Source organism: Dryobates pubescens, chromosome 36 (genome assembly GCF_014839835.1).
Source record: "Dryobates pubescens isolate bDryPub1 chromosome 36, bDryPub1.pri, whole genome shotgun sequence".
NCBI lineage: Eukaryota > Metazoa > Chordata > Aves > Piciformes > Picidae > Dryobates > Dryobates pubescens.
This window is the reverse complement of record NC_071647.1, coordinates 6,756,741-6,778,746: the sequence shown is the minus strand read 5'-3', so window position 1 is coordinate 6,778,746 and position 22,006 is coordinate 6,756,741. Positions and strand designations below refer to the sequence as shown.

At 68.1% G+C, this 22,006-nt stretch overlaps 1 protein-coding gene across 1 annotated transcript; it reads left to right on the top strand.

Moving 5' to 3' along the window:
* Positions 1-1,928: 1,928 nt before the first annotated feature.
* ADAM11 (ADAM metallopeptidase domain 11) lies at positions 1,929-17,541 on the top strand. Its single transcript, XM_054176831.1, has 26 exons — positions 1,929-2,187; positions 3,780-3,967; positions 5,793-5,869; positions 6,616-6,682; positions 8,722-8,807; positions 8,887-8,953; positions 9,120-9,168; positions 9,282-9,349; positions 9,884-9,958; positions 10,044-10,115; positions 10,910-11,076; positions 11,156-11,240; positions 11,327-11,417; positions 11,526-11,577; positions 11,737-11,836; positions 12,111-12,182; positions 12,770-12,862; positions 12,951-13,031; positions 13,122-13,172; positions 14,139-14,202; positions 14,296-14,395; positions 14,472-14,591; positions 15,282-15,450; positions 15,535-15,649; positions 15,917-16,007; positions 16,684-17,541. Exons 1-26 carry the CDS (start codon positions 2,130-2,132, stop codon positions 16,727-16,729), a joined length of 2,304 nt encoding a protein of 767 aa, XP_054032806.1. The 5' UTR covers positions 1,929-2,129; the 3' UTR covers positions 16,730-17,541.
* The last annotated feature ends 4,465 nt before the right edge of the window (positions 17,542-22,006 follow it).

The window sequence follows — 22,006 nt, the reverse complement described above, 5'->3', positions numbered from 1 at the left end:
GCTCCTGGAGCAGGGTGAGGGATGGGAGCTGGGGGTTGGGATTCTGGGGAGCAGTGTGGGGGTCACCCCCAGCTCGAGCACAGGCAGGGACTGCCCATCAGCACCCATGGAGACACCAACACCCAGGGCCTGGCTGTGGCCACTGAGCAGTGCCTGGGGAGCAGGAGCTGGGGCTGCTCCAGAAGGTCTCCAGGATGATTGTCCTTGCACTGCTCAACTGACCATCACCTTGAGGCTCAGACCCCCCCAGTGCCCTCAGGATGGTCCCCCCATGGGGTGGGTGTCCACCCCCCACAGTGCTGGACCCCCCCACCCCACAGCTGAGCTATCAGGACACTGCTGGAGCTTCTATCCCCTCAAGAGCTGTCCCTTAGCCCCAGGTGAGGAACATGGCCTTGGAGCACCCCCTGAAGCTGGGGCACCCCAAGGTGGGGTCCCTGGTTCTGCTACTTCCTGAGGGTTAAGCCTGGCTGTGGGTGGAGACCCCTCAGCACCCACCCACCAGTGAAGGTCCAGGGCTGACCTACTTCCCCAGCTGCCAGCATCCCCAGTTCCAGTGTCCCCCAGATCCAGCCAGAGCTGGAGTCACACAGCCAGCACCAGCACTGACTGGGGACACTGGGCACAGGCTGGGGGGCTTCAATCCCAACTGGGGAGGCTCTGATGGTGCCTGAGGGTCCTGATAAGGGCTGGGAGTCCTGGTACAGGGTGGGGTTCAGCACCAGTTGGGAGCCTGATACCAGTTAGAAGCTCCAGTGCTGGCTGGAGGGCCTCCAGTGCTGGCCAGGGGCCAGTGAGAGACTTGGGACCAGATGGGAGCCTCAGTGAGAGGCTCTGGCACTGGCTGGGGGCTGGCACTGGCTGGGGGCTGGCACTGGCTGGGCAGTCCAGTCCTTGGTGGAGTCCAGTATTGACTGGGGGAGGTCCAGTACTGGTGGTTCTCTACTGACTGATACCGGCTGACCCACTCCAGTCCCAGCTGGGGGCTGGGGGCTGGATACTGAGGAGGGCTCCTGGATAGGGGGCCTGGTACTGGCTGGGGGGCAGCACCGGTGGGGAGGTGTCCCATAGTGCCTGGGGGGGCTGGTACTGGTTGGGATGGTCCAGTACCGACTGGGGAGGGTGTCTGGTGCTGGCTCATCCACTCCTGTCCCTGATGGGGGGCTGGGCGCTCGGGGGGGGGGGGAGGGAAATGTACTGATAGGAGCCCAGCATGGGTGTGGAGATCTCTTGTGCTGGCTGGGGGCGTCTGGGGCTGGCTGGGGGGCATCTGGGGCTGGCTGGGGGGAGTCTGGGGCTGGCTGGGGGGCGTCTGGGGCTGGCTGGGGGGAGTCTGGGGCTGGCTGGGGGGCGTCTGGGGCTGGCTGGGGGGAGTCTGGGGCTGGCTGGGGGGAGTCTGGGGCTGGCTGGGGGGCATCTGGGGCTGGCTGGGGGGTGTCTGGGGCTGGCTGGGGGGCATCTGGGGCTGGCTGGGGGGTGTCTGGGGCTGGCTGGGGGGAGTCTGGGGCTGGCTGGGGGGCGTCTGGGGCTGGCTGGGGGGTGTCTGGGGCTGGCTGGGGGGCATCTGGGGCTGTCTGGGGGGAGTCTGGGGCTGGCTGGGGGAAGTCTGGGATGGCTTCTCCATTCCAGTCCTAGCTGGGGACCGGGTACCGGTGGAGGCTTCGGTACCGGCTCGGGAAATGGTACTGGGAGCGGGGCGGTGGGTAGGGAGGAGGAGAGCAGGGGCTCCGGTACCGGGGGAGTGTGGGTGACACCGGCCCGGGGGCGATACCGGCCGGGCCCCGGTGCTGCAATGCCACGGGGGTGCCAGCGGCGCTGCGGCAGCCGGGGCTGGCGGGGGGGGGGGGGCGGCGGGAGCCGGGACCGGGGTTGGGTTGGGAGGGGGGCGGCGGGGCCGGGGCGGGGCGGCCCCGGGGCGGGGCGGGCGCTGCCGGTGCCGCTGCCGGCGCCGGTGCCGGTGGCGGGGGGCCCGGTGCCGTGCACGCGTGCAGGGGGGGCGGCGCTCCCGGGGCCCGGCGGCCGCTCCCTGCCCGGCCCGGGGCGGAGGGACCGGAGGGACCGGAGGGACGGGCAGGACGGTCCCCGGCTGCACGGGCCCGGCGCGGCCGCGCTCGGATTATGAGGGAGCCATGAGCCCGCTGCGGGGCTGGCTGCTGGCCGCGCTGCTCTCGCTCACCCCGCGGGCAGGTAGGTCCCGGGCCCGGGCCCCGCACGGCTCCGCGCCCGGCATCGCTCCGGCCCCCGCACCGCCGCTCCCCGCATCCCCCCGCTCCGCGCGTCCCCGCGGTCCCCGCGCCGCTCCGGCCCCGGCATCCCTCAGTTCCTGGCCCCGCTCCCCGCATCCCCCGGGTGCCCGCATGGCCCCGGCCCCGCTCCCCGGCCCCAGCGTCGCTGCCGGTGGCGGTGCCCGGCCCCGGTGCCCGCCGCCGCTGCGGTTTTTTCGCTGCATCGACACATTTTTCCGCAGCGCCGCCCCGCAGCGCCCCGGGAGGGGCCGGGCCCGCGCCCCCCCCCCGCAGCCATCCGGCCCCGCACCTGCCGCCCCCGCCGCCCCCACCGGCCCCGCAACCCCTGCCCCGCGCCGGCCCCGCGGGAGCGTCCCCGTGGCAGCCCTCCCTGCCCTCTCCGGAGGTGCCCCCATAGCGCTTCCCGCCGCGTCCCCCGGCTGTCCCCTCCGGGAGGTGTCCCCACGGCCGCCCCTCATGTCCCCCGTGGGAGGTGACCCCGAATCGACTGCCCTGTCCCCTGGCTGTCCCCCAGAAGGTCTTCCCACCGCGGCCCTCCGTGCCCTCTTGCGATGTGTCCCCATAGAAGCCCTCTGATGTCCCCTGGATGTCCCCTATGGAGGTGTCCCCATAGTGGCCCCCTCATGGTCCTTCCAGAAGTGTCCCCACAGCTGCTCTCCTGTGCCCTGGGTGTCCCCTCTGGAGGGGTGTCCCCACAGAGGCTCCCCATGTCCCCTCGGGAGGTGTTCCCCTACCAGCCCTCTGTGCCCTGTGTGTCCCCTCTGTGTCCCCTGCCGGAGGTGTCCCCATGCCGGCTCAGCATCTCCCACTGGGATGTGTCCCCAGCCCAGCCCTGCACATCCCCTCAGAAGTTGTCCTCATCCCAGCTCCCCTTGTCCCCTGGGTGTCCCCTCTGCCGTGCCCAGACCCAGTCCAGGTGCCATGGCATTCCTGGGGCCCTTCCACATCCCCCGGGTGACCCCCCCCGGGATGCATCCCATTACCAGCCCCCCGTGTCCCCTCAGTGCTCCCTCCAGGAGATGCCACTGAGGCCCTTTGAGTTTCCTCCCCCACCTGTGTCCCCATACCGGTCTCACATGTCCCCTGGGCACCCCCAAGCCTGTGCTCCCTGGGCACCCCCAAGCCTGTGCTCCTGGGGTGTCCCCTGCTGGACACAGCACCGGCCTGGGCGTCCCTCCCGTGTCTCCCAGCCACCCACCCTCAGGCGTGTCCCTGTACCCACCCCCATGCCCTCTGGGCATCCCACCCAGGACACAGGTGTCCCCTTGGGGATTCAGTGCCACACCTGAGTCACCCCCAGAGCAAGTCCCCATCCCTGTCCCTCTTTGTCCCCAGTCCCCTGTGTCCTCCACCCTCCTTGTCTTCAGCCTCAACACCCTGTGTCTCCAGCCTCTCACATCTTCAGCCTGCATGTGCTCAGCCTCCGGTGTTCCTCTTCATGCCCAGCCCCCCATGTCCCCAGCCCCCATGGCTCCAGCCCCCTGCTCCCCCCAGCCGCCCCTGGGCCGCCACCAGCAGCTGCCTTGCCCGCAGGTCCCGCGGCGCAGGCCAGCTTGCAGCGGAGGCTGCCCCGGGCCGGATGGCAGGACGGGCAGGGGGTGTCCCAGATCACCCACCCCAGCAGGCTGGTGGGGCAGAGCTCGGGAGGAGAGGTCCAGAGGCACCAGCTGGACACCAGGGTCAGGAATGATCCTGGAGGAGGAGGAGGAGGAAGAGGCTCTGTAAGTGAACCACAACCCCCCCGTCCTCCATTTCTGGGGTCCCCGGGGGGGTGGGCACGTCCCCAGCGAGCTGCCGGTGCCAGCTGCTCCGCACTCCAGCACGTGTGTGGCCACCAGCAGCCCAAACCGGGACCTTCACCCCCTGGGGACCGAGCGCTGCTGTCACCCCGCCCTCCCCCCGCCCCCAGCGGGGCACTGCTGTGTGCCACACGGTGCCATCGGGGCTGGGCGCTGGCGAGGCTCGTGTGGGCGATGAGAGACGGAATGGGAGCGGGCAGGGTGCGAGGGGCAGGGGGAGGCTGGCAGAGCTGCTGCGGAAGGGACGGACTCACGGCTCCAGTGCCGCGGAGGACAACCCCAGCCGCGTGGAGCAGCCCCACATGGTGCCACCCCCCCAGCCACCCCCTCCCTGCCTCAGCACTGCCCGGCGACCTTCCCCCGCGGCCGGTGCCCGGTGTGCTGGCATTGAGAGAGCCCAGGGGTGGCACCCTGTAGGGTGGGGGTCGGTGCTCAGAGCCAGGCGTGGCAGCCGCGGGGGCCGAGGCTCATCGACCCCTCCCCCCCCGGGCTCTCCAGGAGCAGTAACGAGCGGCAGCTGCTGCAAGGGTGATTGAAACCCCGGGCAGAGAAAAGCCGCCGGGCACCGGGAGGTGCCAGGGATGCCAGGGTGCTGCCGGCACCGGAGGGGCACTGGGGAGGTGCCAAGCCAGGGCACCACAGGGCGGTGGAGCCGCTGCGGATCTCAGGGCAGTCCCCTGAGGCTCTCCCGGCTGTGCTGCCTGACCTGGTGCCCACCGTCACGGCTGGGAGTGTGCCCTCCCAGGGCTGCTGGGCGGTGGCAGATGGGTCCTTGTCCTCATGTCACCACCCTGAGCTGCACCCAGAGTGTCAGCAAGGGGACGGGGCACCCCGAGGAAGAGTTGGCTTCCCCTGGCTGCCACCCGCCCCGGCGTGGAGCTGCTGGGCTGCCAAGGGACACACTGCTGGTGACAGACCCTCACCTGTGCTGAGAGGTTGTCAGGGCTCAGGCAGGAATTAGGTCAGGAGCAGCAGGCACCACAGGATGGGAGGGAGCTGGAGAGGCTCTGCCATGGCTGAGCTGGGCCCAGGGGGACTGGGGATGATGCTCCAGAAGCCCCCAGGCAAACACAGCTCCTGAGCAGGAGGGTGATGGGATGCAGCTGATGATGGGGTGCAGGTGATGGGGTGCAGGTGATGGGATGCAGCTGATGATGGGGTGCAGGTGATGGGATACAGGTGATGAGGTGCAGGTGATGGGATGCAGATGATGGGATATGAGTGAGAGGATGCAGGTGATGGGATATGAGTGATGGGATATGAGTGATGGGGTACAGGTGCTGGGGTACAGGTGATGGGGTACAGGTGCTGGGATGCAAGTGGTGCTGGGGTGCAGGTGCTGAGGTGCAGGTGATGGGATATGAGTGAGAGGATGCAGGTGATGGGGTGCAGGTGATGGGATATGAGTGATGGGATATGAGTGATGGGGTACAGGTGCTGGGGTGCAGGTGCTGAGGTGCAGGTGATGGGATGCAAGTGGTGCTGGGGTGCAGGTGCTGGGGTGCAAGTGGTGCTGGGGTGCAGGTGATGGGATGCAAGTGGTGCTGGGGTGCAGGTGCTGGGGTGCAGCTGCAATCCTGATGCTGCAGGAGTGAGGATGAGGAGCAAGATGCAGCTCCTGGCTTTGCATTGGGTTTTGGGGGGGAGGGGTTATAAACCGAGGGGCACTCCTGGGGGCTTTGCCCCGGGGGTTGTTATTTTAGTCCTCAACCCCCCCTGGGGGCTGCCGGCTCCGGCTCTCTCGCAGGGGCTGCACCTGGCGCGGGTGAGCTTCCTGGTGCAAGCCTTCGGCTCCGCCTTCACCCTCGACCTCCGGCTGAACCAGTGAGCGGCGGGGGGGGCGGGGGGCTGGGAACCCACCCTGGGGCTGGGAGCAGATGCTGTGTACCTGGGGGGCACCATCATGGGGCTGGGGGCACCTGCTGCAGGGTTTGGGGGCACCACCATGGGGCTGGGGGCACCATCATGGGGCTTGGGGGCACCACCATGGGGCTGGGGGCACCTGCTGGAGCTTGGGGGCACCACCATGGGGCTGGGGGCACCTGCTGGGGCTTGGGGGCTCCTGCTGTGGGGTTGGGGGCACCACCATGGGGCTGGGGGCACCTGCTGGGGCTTGGGGGCTCCTGCTGTGGGGTTGGGGGCACCACCATGGGGCTGGGGCACCTGCTGGGGCTTGGGGGCACCACCATGGGGCTGGGGGCACCTGCTGGAGCTTGGGGGCACCACCATGGGGCTGGGGGCACCTGCTGGGGCTTGGGGGCTGCTGCTGTGGGGTTGGGGGCACCTGCTGTGGGACTGCCACTGGCTCCTGGCTGGAGGGAGGCAGTGGAGCCGCTGGGGGTCCTGGGGGCAGGGGCTGGGCTGCAGGCTGTGGGAGCACCCGCGGGATGCCAGCACCCTCACCAACTGAGGGCCCCCATGCCAGGGCGATGCCACCTGCGTGGGTGGGGGGTGGGTGCACAATGAGGGTGCACGATGAGGATGCTGCCTCTCTCTCCTCCTCCTCCTCCTCCTCCTCTTCTTCCTCCTCCTGCCACTGTGACCTCTCAACCCCTGCCTGCTCCTGGCAGCCACCTCCTTGCATCCCACTACGAGGAGCGGCACGTTGGCACGGGCAGCAACGGCAGCCACAGCACGGTGAGTGCCATGCAGTGACACTGTGTGCCACCCTCTGCCAGTGTGCAGTGCCATGCAGTGACACTGTGCCACCCTCTGCCACGGTGTGCAGTGCCATGCAGTGACACAGTGTGCCACCCTCTGCCAGTGTGCAGTGCCATGCAGTGACACTGTGCCACCCTCTGCCAGTGTGCAGTGCCACGCAGTGACACAGTGTGCTACCCTCTGCCAGTGTGCAGTGCCATGCAGTGACACTGTGCCACCCTCTGCCAAGGTGTGCAGTGCCATGCAGTGACACAGTGTGCCACCCTCTGCCACGGTGTGCAGTGCCATGCAGTGACACTGTGCCACCCTCTGCCAAGGTGTGCAGTGCCACGCAGTGACACAGTGTGCCACCCTCTGCCACGGTGTGCAGTGCCATGCAGTGACACAGTGTGCCACCCTCTGCCAAGGTGTGCAGTGCCATGCAGTGACACTGTGCCACCCTCTGCCACGGTGTGCAGTGCCATGCAGTGACACTGTGCCACCCTCTGCCACGGTGTGCAGTGCCACGCAGTGACACAGTGTGCTACCCTCTGCCAGTGTGCAGTGCCATGCAGTGACACTGTGCCACCCTCTGCCACGGTGTGCAGTGCCATGCAGTGACACAGTGTGCCACCCTCTGCCAGTGTGCAGTGCCATGCAGTGACACTGTGCCACCCTCTGCCAGTGTGCAGTGCCACGCAGTGACACAGTGTGCTACCCTCTGCCAGTGTGCAGTGCCATGCAGTGACACAGTGTGCCACCCTCTGCCAAGGTGTGCAGTGCCATGCAGTGACACAGTGTGCCACCCTCTGCCAAGGTGTGCAGTGCCATGCAGTGACACTGTGCCACCCTCTGCCACGGTGTGCAGTGCCATGCAGTGACACTGTGCCACCCTCTGCCACGGTGTGCAGTGCCACGCAGTGACACAGTGTGCTACCCTCTGCCAGTGTGCAGTGCCATGCAGTGACACTGTGCCACCCTCTGCCACGGTGTGCAGTGCCATGCAGTGACACAGTGTGCCACCCTCTGCCAGTGTGCAGTGCCATGCAGTGACACTGTGCCACCCTCTGCCAAGGTGTGCAGTGCCATGCAGTGACACTGTGCCACCCTCTGCCACGGTGTGCAGTGCCATGCAGTGACACAGTGTGCCACCCTCTGCCAAGGTGTGCAGTGCCACGCAGTGACACAGTGTGCTACCCTCTGCCAGTGTGCAGTGCCATGCAGTGACACTGTGCCACCCTCTGCCACGGTGTGCAGTGCCATGCTGTGCCATGCAGTGACACTGTGTGCCACCCTCTGCCACAGTGTGCAGTGCCATGCTGTGCCATGCAGTGACACTGTGTGCCACCCTCTGCCACAGTGTGCAGTGCCATGCTGTGCCATGCAGTGATACAGTGTGCCACCCTCTGCCACAGTGTGCAGTGCCATGCTGTGCCATGCAGTGACACAGTGTGCCACCCTCTGCCACAGTGTGCAGTGCCATGCTGTGCCATGCAGTGACACAGTGTGCCACCCTCTGCCACGGTGTGCAGTGCCATGCTGTGCCATGCAGTGACACAGTGTGCCACCCTCTGCCACGGTGTGCAGTGCCATGCCATGCCAGGCTGTGCCATGCCAGCTCTGGAGTCATGGTAGCAGATTTCTAAGCCCAGAAGTTCAGGGGTGGCCACCAGCAGCTCAGGATCTCCACCTGGGTGCCCTCGTGGTGCCCTCACCCCCGGGGTGCCCAGCCCATGCATCAGGGTGGGTGCAGAGGGCAGGGCCTCCCTCCCGTGGGTGCTGGCACGACTGGTGATCCCCAAGGTGCTTTGGCACAGACTGCCAGCCTGTGCTGGGTGCCCACTTGGGTGCCATGGGCAGCAAGGGCACCCCAGGGGTGACAGTGAGTGAACCCCAGTGACTGGTGAACCCCAGAGCCCCCAGCCCAGGGGCTCCTGGGGCTGCCAGCAAAGGGGCAGCTGCCTGCACAGCACCGGGCAGGATGGGACTCGGGGCCCGGGCCCGGCAGGCTCAGCTGCCCCTCCCCGCCCCGGCAGGGTGCAGGGGAGCACTGCTACTACCAGGGCCGGATCCGGGGGCAGCCTCGCTCCTTCGTGGCTCTCTCCAGCTGCCAGGGCCTGCGGTGAGTACCCAGGGCGGGCCGGAAGGGGGCGGGGGGGCTGCACCCCCCTGTCCCCTGTCACCACATCTCTCCGTGCCAGGGGGGTCTTCTCGGACGGCCGAGCCACCTACCTGATCGAGCCCCGGGTGGGCACTGAGCACAGGCAGGTGAGCGACGGCACCGGGACCCCGCTGCGTGCCTGCCTCAGTTTCCCCCCCGCAGCCTTGCGGGGCTGGCTGCGGCTCAGGGGCGGCCCGGGGGACGCGGGGACGCGGCTGTCCCCACCCCGCGCTGCCGCCTGCCTGAGCCCTGACACTCAGCTCCCCGCGGCAGGGCCTCCGACCGCACATCGTGCAGCGAGTCCCCAGCTGCACCCAGCCGGGTGAGCCTTCGCGCCGGGCCAGCCCTCGGCACTGACGACGCTGCCGGTGGCCCCGGTGGCCCCGGAGGCGCCACGTCCTCCTGCACCTCGCCAGCTCTGTCCCTTCCCTGCAGGCTGCCTCTTCCCTGCACTGCACCGGGACCTCTCGGGCGGCTTACCGAAGCTGCGGCGGCGGCGGCAGGTTGGTGGGGGGCAGGGGGGGGACAGGGGGGGGACAGGAGGCAGGGGACAGAGGTTGCAGGCAGGGGACAAGGATGTTTGGACACGGGTTGGCCTCCAGCTGCCAGATCAGCTTCAGCAGGGTGGCCACTTGCACATGGCACAGCTCTGCCAGGGGGGCAGCCAGGCTCACCTGAGGTGCTGGGGCCGTGTCTGCAGGGTGCTGGGGCCGTGTCTGCAGGGTGCTGGGGCTATATCTGTAGGGTATTGCTCTTGCCCAGGCCCGGGGATGCCCTGGGGACCCACCAGCCCGAGGGGAACCATCCCCAAGCCCACCCAGTCAGCTTCTCCACTCCGTGCACCCCAAGCATCCCTCACAGACAGACACCAAAGGGAGAGCTCCAGCAAGGTCCTTGGTGGCTCTCGCCGGGGGGCTCGGGCTGGGCTCTCGCCGGGGGGCTCGGGCTGGGCTCTTGCCGGGGGGCTCGGGCTGGGCTCTCACCTCGGGCTCGGGCTGGGCTCTCGCCGGGGGGCTCAGGCTGGGCTCTTGCCGCAGGTTCGCCGAGCCCAGCACACGGTGCACAGCGAGACCAAGTACATCGAGCTGGCCGTGGTGAACGACCATCAGCTGGTAACCTGGGAGGGTCCCAGGGCTGGCGGGGTGGGGTCTTGGAGTGCCCCCTCCCGGCCCAACCTGGCCCCTGGTGTCCCCCCAGTTCCTGCAGCTCCGCAAGTCCGTGGTTCTCACCAGCAACTTCGCCAAGTCTGTGGTCAACCTGGCTGACATGGTGAGAGGGGTGGCCCTGTGCCCAGGGGCCCTGTGCCCCGGTCAGGACTCGTCCCTGGTGGGGTTGGTCCCCGGGGGAGTCAGTTCCTGGCACCTGGTGGGTTTGTCTCTGGGGGGCTCACTCCCAGCACGTGTCCCTGGTGGGCGTCTCTGGGCAGAGGGCATTGTCCCTAGTGCCTGCTGGGTTTGTCCCCACTGGGTTTGTCTCCTGGTGGGAGTTTGTTCCCAGAGGGGTGGTCTCCAGTGGGCTTGTCCCTGGGAGGGATTGTCCCCAGGGAGCTTGTCCCCATCACCTGGTGGGGTTGTCCCCGGGAGGATTGGCCTCTGGAGCTGTGTCCCACTGGTGGTTTGTCCTTGAGGGGACAACTGCAGCTGCTGGTCCTTGGCACCTGCCGGGTTGGCCCCAGGGGGCTTGGTCCACACCCAGAGCGTTGGGCTTCAGCACCTGGGGGGTTGGTCCCTTAGGGGTTGTCCCCTGGAGGATTGTCCCACAGGGTCTGTTCCTTGGCAGCTTACTGCTCTGTCCCCAGGGGGGCTGGCTGGCAGCACCTGGTGGGTTTGTCCCACTGGTGGTTTGTCCCTGGGGGATTGTCCCTGGAGAGGGTTGTGCCCAGGTCCTGCAGGATTTGTTCCCAGAGGGGTTCACCCCTGGTGCCTGGAGGGTTTGTCCTGGGGAGAGAGATTGTCCTGGGGAGAGAGATTGTCCGGGGGAGGGTGGTCCTGGGGAGGGTGGTCCTGGGGAGGGTGGTCCCGGGGAGCGATTCCATTGGCAGTGCTGTCCCTTCACCCTCCCAGATCTACAAGGAGCAGCTCAACACCCGCATCGTGCTGGTGGCCATGGAGACCTGGGCGCTGGAGGACAGGATCCGGATGGGGCAAGACTCCCTGGAGACGCTGAACGAGTTCGCCAAGTACCGGCGGGAGGGGGCGGCGGAGCACAGCGACACCGTCCACCTCTTCTCGTAAGCGCCGCGGCCGCGACCCCTCCCGGGGGCCCTGGAGCCACCACCCCCACCCCTACCACCATCCTCTTCCTCGCAGGGGTCGGACGTTTCAGAGCAGCCGCAGCGGCACCGCCTTCGTGGGGGGCATCTGCTCGCCCACCCGCGCCGGGGGTGTCAACGAGGTGGGTGTGGGGAGCCCTCCCCTATCCACGGGAGCAGGCTGGGACTGGGGGGGTCCCCGTGGTGAGCCCCTGTCCCTCCCGTGCAGTACGGCAACGTGGCAGCCATGGCCGTGACGCTGGCGCAGACCCTGGGGCAGAACGTGGGCATGATGTGGAACAAGCACCGGGCGGCTGCAGGTACCTGCCCCCCCCGGGAGGGGCACGGGCACAGCGGGGGGACACTGCGGTGCCACCAGGCGGGTGGCAAGGCAGCAGGCACCCCCAGCCTGGCTCCTCTCCTCCCAGGGGACTGCCGCTGTCCGGACTCGTGGCTGGGCTGTATCATGGAGGACACAGGGTGGGTGCCCGCTTGGGGTGGCACTGCCACAGACACCGCCCGCGCCCCACGTCACCGCGGGTGGCAGGGGCATCCCCTGCCTGGTCGTGAAGTGACCAGGGTGCCAGGTGACGGCAGCTGGGCGGCAGGGGGGTGACGGTGCTCCCCTCCGCCCCGCAGGTACTACCTGCCGCGGAAGTTCTCTCGCTGCAGCATCGATGAGTACAACCAGTTCCTGCAGGACGGGGGCGGCAGCTGCCTCTTCAACAAGCCCCTGAAGGTACCGCCCCGGCCCGACCCTCCCCTGGCCCCGGCTGGCTGTCCGGAGCGGGCACAATGCCCCAGGGAAAGCTCCCAGCGCCTCCTGATCTGCCCCTGCCACATCCGAGCCAATGACCTTGGCATTGCACCCGCGGTGCCCAGCGGGGCACACGGCTGGAGCCTGGGGCAAAGCAAACAGCTCGGGGGTCCCTTTGGGGGCGGGGCTTGTGGCAGCATCCAGGACCCTCCCCCCCGTCAGAAGCTCCTCCCCCACTCCATCTCTGTCTTGGCAGCTCCTGGACCCTCCGGAGTGTGGCAATGGCTTCGTGGAGGCCGGAGAGGAATGCGACTGCGGCTCGCTGGCGGTGAGCAGGGCCTGGGGGCTGCTGGCAGTGCCATGCAGGCTCTTGTCTCCCTGGTGCCACTGCCAGCTGGCTCACAGTGCCATGCTGGCTGCTGTCCCCGTGGTGGCATTGCCTGGTGGCTGGCAGTGCCATGCTGGCTGCTGTCCCCGTGGTGGCATTGCCTGGTGGCTGGCAGTGCCATGCTGGCTGCTGTCCCCGTGGTGGCATCGCCTGGTGGCTGGCAGTGCCATGCTGGCTGCTGTCCCCGTGGTGCCTGGTGGCTGGCAGTGCCATGCTGGCTGCTGTCCCCGTGGTGGCATCGCCTGGTGGCTGGCAGTGCCATGCTGGCTGCTGTCCCCGTGGTGGCATCACCTGGTGGCTGGCAGTGCCATGCTGGCTGCTGTCCCCGTGGTGGCATTGCCTGGTGGCTGGCAGTGCCATGCTGGCTGCTGTCCCCATGGTGGCATCACCTGGTGGCTGGCAGTGCCATGCAGGCTGTTGTCCCCATGGTGCCACTGCCAGGTGGCTCACAGTGCCATGCTGGCTGCTGTCCCCGTGGTGGCATCACCTGGTGGCTGGCAGTGCCATGCTGGCTGCTGTCCCTGCAGGAGTGTGCCAAGAGTGGGGGCAACTGCTGCAAGAAGTGCACCCTGACCCACGATGCCATGTGCAGCGACGGGCTCTGCTGCAAAGGCTGCAAGGTGAGGGGCTGGGGGGCACAGCTGGTGTCCCAGGTGGGCACCAGAGCTGCTGTGCCATGGGCTCCTGATGGCCTCCTGCCCCCTGCAGTACGAGCCCCGAGGTGTGTCGTGCCGGGAGGCTGTCAACGAGTGTGACATCCCCGAGAGCTGCACCGGCGACTCCAGCCAGGTCAGCCGGGCTGGGGGCATGCAGGGGGGCACATGGAGGGGCACACTGGGGGGCAATGGGGCATCACCTGTCCTCTTCCTGTCCCCACAGTGTCCCCCCAACCTCCACAAGCTGGATGGCTACTTCTGTGAGAACGAGCAGGTGAGGCCAGCCTGCACTGATGGCACATGGCCAGGGGGCCTGGGCACACCCCCATGGGCTGCAGCATGCCCCATGGCCTTGGGCACACCCCCATGGGCTGCAGCATGCCCCATGGCCTTGGGCACACCCCTATGGGCTGCAGCATGCCCCATGGCCTTGGGCACATCCCCATGGGCTGCAGCATGCCCCATGGCCTTGGGCACATCCCCATGGGCTGCAGCATGCCCCATGGCCTTGGGCACACCCCCATGGGCTGCAGCATGCCCCTTGGGCCTGGGCACACCCCCACGGGCTGCAGCATGCCCCATGGCCTTGGGCACATCCCCATGGGCTGCAGCATGCCCCTTGGGCCTGGGCACATCCCCACGGGCTGCAGCATGCCCCATGGCCTTGGGCACATCCCCATGGGCTGCAGCATGCCCCATGGCCTTGGGCACATCCCCATGGGCTGCAGCATGCCCCATGGCCTTGGGCACACCCCCATGGGCTGCAGCATGCCTCATGGCCTTGGGCACACCCCCATGGGCTGCAGCATGCCCCATGGCCTTGGGCACACCCCCATGGGCTGCAGCATGCCCCATGGCCTTGGGCACACCCCCATGGGTTCCAGCATGCCCCATGGCCTTGGGCACATCCCCACGGATTCCAGCATGTCCTTTTGGACCCAGACACATCCTGTGGGGCTCAGACACATTCACTGGGGCCTGGGCACACCCGATGGGGCTCAGGGGTGTGCCTCGTGGGCTCAGGCATGTGCCATGAGCTCAGGAACATCCTGTGGGGCTGTGACACATCCCGCGGGCTCCAGCATGTCCCCGGGGGCTCCAGCATGTCCCCGCGGGCTCCAGCACCCTGGAGCTCGGGCATGCTGTCCGGGGCCTCGCAGCACCTCGCTGGCCGTGCACACGCAGGCGCCAGCCCCTCGCCAGCCCCTCGCCAGCCCCTGAGCCCTCTCCTGCTCCCCAGGGACGGTGCTACGGAGGGCGCTGCAAGACCAGAGACCGGCAGTGCAATGCGCTGTGGGGCCGCGGTGAGTGCGGGGCCCTCAGCGGCTTTCTCAGGCCGGGGGGGGGCCCGCAGGGGACAAGCAGGGGACAAGCAGGTGACAGCAGTTTACTCCCAGGCTCGGCCGAGCGCTTCTGCTACGAGAAGCTCAATGTGGAGGGGACCGAGAGGGGCAACTGCGGGCGTGAGGGGCTGGGCTGGCTGCAGTGCAACAAGCAGTGAGTGAGCCCCGACCCCTGTGCCCCGTCCCGGGTGCCAGCTGCCGGCCCCGCTGATGCCACCGGCGCCTTGCAGGGACGTCCTCTGCGGCTTCCTCCTCTGCGCCAACATCTCCGGCGCGCCGCGGCTGGGGGAGCTCAGCGGCGAGATCGCCACCACCACCTTCTACCACCAAAACAGATACGTGGACTGCAGGTGGGGACGGGGGCGTCCCTGGGCGGGTGGGGGTGTCCCTGGGCAGATGGGGGTGTCCCTGGGCGGGTGAAGGTGTCCCTGGGCGGGTGGGGGTGTCCCTGGGCAGATGGGGGTGTCCCTGGGCGGGTGAAGGTGTCCCTGGGCGGGTGGGGGTGTCCCTGGGCAGATGGGGGTGTCCCTGAGCTGGTGGGGGTGTCCCTGGACTGTTGGGGGTGTCCCTGGGCAGAAGGGGGTGTCCCTGGGCGGGTGGGGGTGTCCCTGGGCAGGTGAAGGTGTCCCTGGGCAGATGGGGGTGTCCCTGAGCTGGTGGGGGTGTCCCTGAGCTGGTGGGGGTGTCCCTGGGCAGAAGGGGGTGTCCCTGGGCAGGTGAAGGTGTCCCTGAGCTGGTGGGGGTGTCCTTGGACTGTTGGGGGTGTCCCTGGGCAGGTGAAGGTGTCCCTGAGCGGGTGGGGGTGTCCCTGGGCAGATGGGGGTGTCCCTGGGCAGATGGGGGTGTCCCTGAGCTGGTGGGGGTGTCCCTGGACTGTTGGGGGTGTCCCTGGGCGGGTGAAGGTGTCCCTGGGCGGGTGGGGGTGTCCCTGGGCAGATGGGGGTGTCCCTGAGCTGGTGGGGGTGTCCCTGGACTGGTGGGGGTGTCCCTGGGCAGAAGGGGGTGTCCCGGTGTCACCTGTCCTGCCCGTCCTGGCGCAGGGGAGGCCATGTGCAGCTGGTGGACGGCTCGGACCTGAGCTACGTGGAGGATGGGACCCCCTGCGGCCCCGGCATGCTGTGTCTCGACCGCAAATGCCTTCCAGCCACGGCCTTTAACTTCAGCTCCTGCCCTGGCAGCTGGGACGGGAAGATCTGCTTCGACCACGGGGTGAGGGGCAGGGCGGGCGGGGGGCGGGCGGGGCCCGGGGGTGGGGGTCCGTGGCAGTGGGGGGGTGACGCCGTCCCCCCGCAGGTGTGCAGCAACGAGGGGAAGTGCATCTGCCGCAGCGAGTGGACGGGCAAGGACTGCAGCGTCTACGACCCCATCCCCGAGCCGAAGCCCACCGGGGAGACCGAGCGATACAAGGGTCCGTGCGCCCCGCCGGGTCCCCGTGTCCCTGCTCTCCCCCCTCCCCACGGCCTGGGATGTCCTGCTTCGTCCCCGGCCGCCCCAGGGAGTCCGCTGGCACCATCCCCCAACCCCGGTGCCACGGCTCGGCAGGGCACAGCTGGGTTTGTCCTTCACCTCAGGTCCCCACAGCGCTGGGGCTGCCCTGGGGTTGCGTCCCTGTGCGCCCCCGCCCCCCGCACTGACGTGTGTCCCTGTCCCCTCCTCCCTGTCCCCTCTGTCACAGGTCCCAGTGGCACCAATATCATTATCGGCTCCATCGCGGGGGCCGTGCTGGTGGCCGCCATCGTCCTGGGGGGCACAGGCTGGGGATTTAAGTAAGCAGCCGCCGCATGGCTCAGCCCTTCCCACTGCCGCCACCGGCCACACCCCGCCAGGCCCCGCCCATCTGGGGACACCCTGGGCACCCCTGGGTGGGGACGCCCCCAGTCCCCCCCCAGCTGGGCATCTCCTGCAGTGTGGTCTCCTGGGGCCTGGGGATGCTGGGTCCCCATTGTCCCTGCCTGGTCCCCATTGTCCCTGCCTGGTCCCCATTGTCCCTGCCTGGTCCCCGTGTCCCTGCCTGGTCCCCGTGTCCCTGCCTGGTCCCCATTGTCCCTGCCTGGTCCCCGTGCCCCTGCCTGGTCCCCATGCCCCTGCCTGGTCCCCATTGTCCCTGCCTGGTCCCATGTTCCCTGCCTGGTCCCCTTCTCCCTGCCTGGTCCCCATGTTCCCTGCCCGGTCCCTTGTCTCAACCCCTCCCTGGTCCCCTTCCTGTAGCCCTGGGGGGGTCGCTGTCACCCTGACCCTTGCTCAGTCCTGGCTGTGTCTCTCCCCAAGCACTGGGGGCTGTGTCGGTGGCCCCCGTGTGTGTGCTCCTGGCTGGCACGGGGACACATGTGCCGCCGGTGGGACCAGGGACACTGTGGGGGGGGACACACTGAGGGGGTCCGTGGGACCGGGGAGGTGGCACTAACCCTCCTCTCCTCTCCCCTCCCCCCGCCGCCCCCCAAGGAACATCCGCCGAGGAAGGTACGACCCGGCGCAGCAGGGAGTGTAACCGTGTCCCCCCCATCGTCTCCTCCTCGTCACCGTCACTGTCACCGTCACCGTCCGGCAGCCTGACGGCGTGGGAGCCCCCCCGGGCCCGTCTGTGCCCCCCGGGCCGTCTGTCCGTGTGCTGTGTGTCCGGCCGTGCTGTCTCCATCTCTGTGCCCCCCGCAGCTGAAAAGAGACGGCGGATGGAGGGAGGGGCTTGGCAGCAGCCCCCCGCCCCCACCCTAGTGCTGGCTCTTACCAGCTCAGTGTCCCCCTCCCCCGTGTGTCCCCCCCGTGTCACTGCCCCACACTAAACGCAGCCCACTTCTGTGTTGCAGGTCCGGGGGATCCTGAGCGGAGCCGCTCTGCCCCAACCCCCCCCCGAGTGCCCGGCCGAGGAGGAGAGCGGGGGAGGGGGGGGCACTCTGGACCCCTCCCCCGCCCCGCCCCTCACCACACCTCCACGAATGTAGGGGCCCCCTCTGGCCCCCGCCCCGGGGCTGGTGGCACTCCCGGCACCGCCATGAATGTACCCGCAGGGGCGGGCAGGGACCCCCCATGGCACAGCCCCCCCTCTGCCCCCATCAGCATCTTCCAGCTTTGGGGCCTGGGGCTCCAGATGGCAGCCAGTGTACCCCAGGATCAGGCCAGTATAGCCCAGTACCAGGCCAACCCCCCACTCCAGTGCAGGGCCTGGGAGTCATGTGCCCCCCACCCCAGCTGCCAGCTCTGGTGTGGGGTCCACTGGGGCCAGATCTGCACCCCAAGATGTGTCCCCTCACTCCAAAGCATCTCTGCAGTCCCCCATGTGGGGTATGTTCCCCCCCCCCAAGCCCTCCCAAAGTCATGGCTGCACACCCCAGCCATGGGGTCCCAAGGTCATGGCACCCATGGGTGCTATGCTGTCCCTTGAAGGCAGGGATTGTGTCCTGTCCTGGCCCTCTCCCTCCCCCAGCTCAGGCAGGCAAACCCCAGACTGGTGGCACTCAGGCTGGGGGGCAGGAGGTGACAGCAGGGCTCACCCTGGGGCTGGGGGTAGAGGGTGAGCCCTGGGCTGGTGGCACATGGGGTGGCACATGTCACCTCAGCCCCATGGCAGGCTGGTGGCACCTGTATGCCCACAGGCCGGGTGGGGGGACAGCACCTGCTGGATGTCCCTCATCATCGTGGCAGGTGAGTGGGATGTGCCACCCTGTCCCCATGGCACACGTCACCCTGCATGGGGTGGCTCCTTAGGGCCACCCACCCCACAGCACCACAAAGCACTGGGGACCCACACTGGTCCCTTCGACCACTGGTGACACTCAGCACTGCGGGAGGGGACACTCAGACCCCCTGGGGACACTCGGTGTGTGTGTGGACACTCCTGGTGACACTCGACGGGAGGACAGCATCGGATGACAACCTCATGCCCATAGCGGTGTGGGCACGGCTCCTTCACATCCTCCCCTGCCCACCACTGGGCCCTTTTGCCACGGTGGCAGAAGGGGACCAAGGGTGTCCCCAAGCCCAGCCATGGTCAAGGTGCGCAGTGCCCCCCGGTGTTGTGTGACAGCCCAGCCGGGGGCCTGCAGCGCCCACGGCCGCCTCGGCTGTGCTGGCACTGGGCAGAGGGCAGGACGCTGCCATGCCAGGGCGTTGGGAGGTGACAGCAGCATGAGGGGTGGCTGGGCACCCCCAGGCTTGAATTCGGTGGTGACTCCTCGCATGGGGTGTCAGTGGTGGGCTGGGGGACGTGAGGACCAGGAGCCAGCCCGGGAAGGGGGCGTCTGGACTTAGCGCCCCCATCTCTGTCCTTTGTCACCACGGGGTCCCCACAGCTGCCACAGCCACAGGGCGCTGCCCGCGGCGAGGGGCCGGCCCTGCTTCAGAGCAAGAAGCCACCGTTGTCACTGGGGTTGGGGACATTAATATACATATATAAATAGTGGAGTTTTTCTTAATGATTTTAACGCTGCAAGGTCAGCCGGTGCCGCCGGTGCCGCCCGTGCCGCCCGTGCCGCCGGTGCCTCGGCAGGGAGGGAACGGGGGGGTGGGGGGGGGTGCACACCCGGTGCTTCCAGAGCCAAGAGAGCAAAACACCCCCCAGCCCCTCGCCCCAGCAGGCCGAGCCGCAGGGCCCCGTCCCGGCAGGCGGCAGGGGACAAGCACACCGGGGCGGCGGCACCGCTCCCTCACCTCACCGCTGCCGCCGCACCGCCATCCCGCACCACCTCGCTCCGCGCTACGTCCGCAGCCGGGCCGGGCCGGGGCCGCGGGGTCGGGGCTGTACCGAGCCCCCTCCCCCCCGGCCCCGCCCGCCCCCGCCCCGCCCCGCGCTCCCGCTTTGCACGCGCTGGGGAGCCGCCGCCGCCGGGGCCGCCGCCGCCGGGGCCGCCGCCGCCGGCGGGGATGCTGCGCGCTCCTCGCTCGGCCCCGGCCCCCGGCGGGCTCCTGCCATGCCGCAGACTTGATTTACAATAAAGATTTGGAAAACGGCGCCGGTTTGCTTCCTGCCGGGGCCGAGCGCGGGCGGCGCGGGGCGGCGGGCAGCAGCCTCCCCCCGCCTCAGTGCCGAGCATGCTCCGGGCCCTGGTCCCCCCTGCCTCAGCCCGCGGACCTCCTCCCCGTGTCTTACACTCCACCCTGGTCCCTCCCCAAGGGCTGGGACTGCCCTGACCTTCGTGTCTGCCTCAGGGGTCCCCTCACACGCAGGCAATGGCACACGGGGAGTGACACCGAGCTCCTGCCCGGCTGGGGACCCTGCAGCACCACGGGGACCTGTGGGTGGCCCTCATCCCACCGCGGCACTGCTCAGTCCTGCACCTGTCCCAGTGCAAGGACGCAGCTCCGTCACTGTCCCACCGTGGCACTGTGCCAGTCTGGGCACCAGGCCCTTGCCCAGCTGTGGAATGCACCATCCCATTGCAGGCACGAAGGGCAGGCTCCCATCCCCTTCCAGGAGCCAAACCCTGCAGAGAGGGCTCTGGGAATGGGTTCCCAAATGCAGAGAGAGCCAGGAGGGTCAGACAATGGTTTGGGTCGGGAGGGATCTTCAAGAGCATCCAGTTGCAGCCCCCTGCCCATGGCAGGGACACCTCTTGGTGGTCAAGACCTCATCCAACCTCGTCTCAAATACTTCCAGGGATGAGGCATCCACAGCCTCCCTGGGCAACCTGTGCCAAGTGTCTCTCCACCCTCACTCTAACGAATTTCTTCCTCAGTCTCCCCTCTCCCAGCTCAAAGCCATTGTTCCTCATCCTGCCACTCCCAGCCCTTGTCCAGAGTCCCTCCCCAGCTCTCCTGGAGCCCTTCAGGCACTGCAAGGCTGCTCTGAGGTCTCCCTGCAGCCTTCTCTTCTCCAGGCTGCACAGCCCCAACTCCCTCAGCCTGGCCCCACAGGGGAGGTTCTCCAGCCTCTGATCATCTCTGTGGCCTCCTCTGGAGCCTCTCCATCAGCTCCAGGTCCTTCTTGTGCTGGGGGCCCCAGAGCTGGAGGCAGTGCTGCAGGTGGGGGCTGAGCAGAGCAGGGCAGAGGGCAGAATCCCTTCCCTTGACCTCTGGCCATGCTGCTCTTAATGCAGCCCAGGACAAGGCTGTCAGCAGTGCACACTGCTGGCTCATGTTAAGAGTCTCATCAACCAGCACCCCCAGGCCTGCTGCTCTCCAGCCACTCCTCACCCAGCCTGGGCTTGTGCTTGGAATGGCTCCGACCCAGCTGCAAGGCCTTGAGCTTGGCCTTATTGAGCTTCCTGAAGTTGGCTTGGGCCCAGCTCTGCAGCCTGTCCAGTTCCCTCTGGATGGATCCTTCACACCACACAGCTTGGTGTCATCTGCTGGCTTGCTGAGGGTCCCTCTGCCCACAGACAGCACTGCTTCCAGCACCAGCCCCTGAGGGACTCCACTTGCCACTGGTGTCCCTTTGGACACTGAGCTGTTGCCCACAAGTCTTAGAGGGTGGCCCTGCAGCCAATGCCTGATGCCCCAAGCTGTCCCTCTGTCAAGCCCTTGTCCTTCCAGGTTAGAGATGGAGCATCCTCCTACAGGACCAGTCCTGGTGGTGCTCAGCTGGTGCTGGGCTGGCAAAGTTCAGCACAGATGGACTGACAGGCACACCCAGCCTGATGGGCACAGTGGGGCTGATGGGCATGGCCAGGCTGATGGGCATAGCCAGGCTGATGGGCACAGCCAGGCTGACTGGCACAGCGGAGCTGATGGGCATAGCCAGGCTGATGGGCATGGCCAGGCTGATGTGCACAGCTAGCCTGATGGGCACAGTGGGGCTGATGGGCATAGCCAGGCTGATGGGCACAGCCAGCCTGATGGGCACAGTGGGGCTGATGGGCATAGCCAGGCTGATGGGCATAGCCAGACTGATGGGCATAGCCAGACTGATGGGCACAGTGGGGCTGTTTGGCACGGCCAGGATGATGGGCACAGCCAGACTGACAGACACAGTCAGCCTGTTTGGCACAACGGGGCTGATGGGCACAGCCGGGTTGTTGGGCACAGGGGGGCCGATGGCACAGCCGGATTGCTTGGCACAGCGGGGCCGATGGGCACCGCCAGCCTGCTGTGCCAGCCGGGTTGCTTGGCACCGCTCAGCAGATCCACCAGGAGAGGGCTCCCCCAGCCCAGGCACGCCAGGACGGACGGGAGCGGGGGAGCGCAGGGGAGGCTCGGCGGATGGTTTGGGTCGGAAGGGAGCTCGCAGCTCTCGCAGTGCAACCCCCTGCGGCCAGCAGGGACAGCCCCAAGCAGAGCAGGTTGCTCGCAGCCCCAAACTGCCTCACCTGGCCCGGCCCCGGGGCTGCGGCAGCTCCCCACCGCTCTGGGTGCCCCGGGCCAGGCTCCCTGCTCAGCAGCTTCTGTGCCAACATCGTTCAGAGGAGAGATCTGAGGGGGGAGCTGGCTCCTTCTGGGGGTTCTTTTGTGTTTGGAGTGGGACAGGAGAGAGGCAACTCTGGGGACACTGAGGAAGGGAGTGAGAGATGCACACCCCCCACCCCCCCCCCCGCCCTTTGGCCCGTGGTGGACAGCAGGCTGAGCCCCTGCAGCCCACGGAGGGTGGAGCAGAATCCAGCAAGCAGCCCCTGGAGGGTCCCACCCTGGAGCAGGTGACTGCTCCTGAGGAAGCCAGGACCCTGGGTGGATTGCACCAGTGGAAGAGACCCTCTCTGGCAGGAGAAGTCCGTGGGGGACTGTCTGCCGTGGGAGGAACACGACCCTGCCACGGGGGGGGGGGGTGATGAGGAGTTCTCCCCCCGAGGAGGGATGAGAGGAAGAAACAAGGTGGGAGGGACTGGGGGGGACTGGGAGG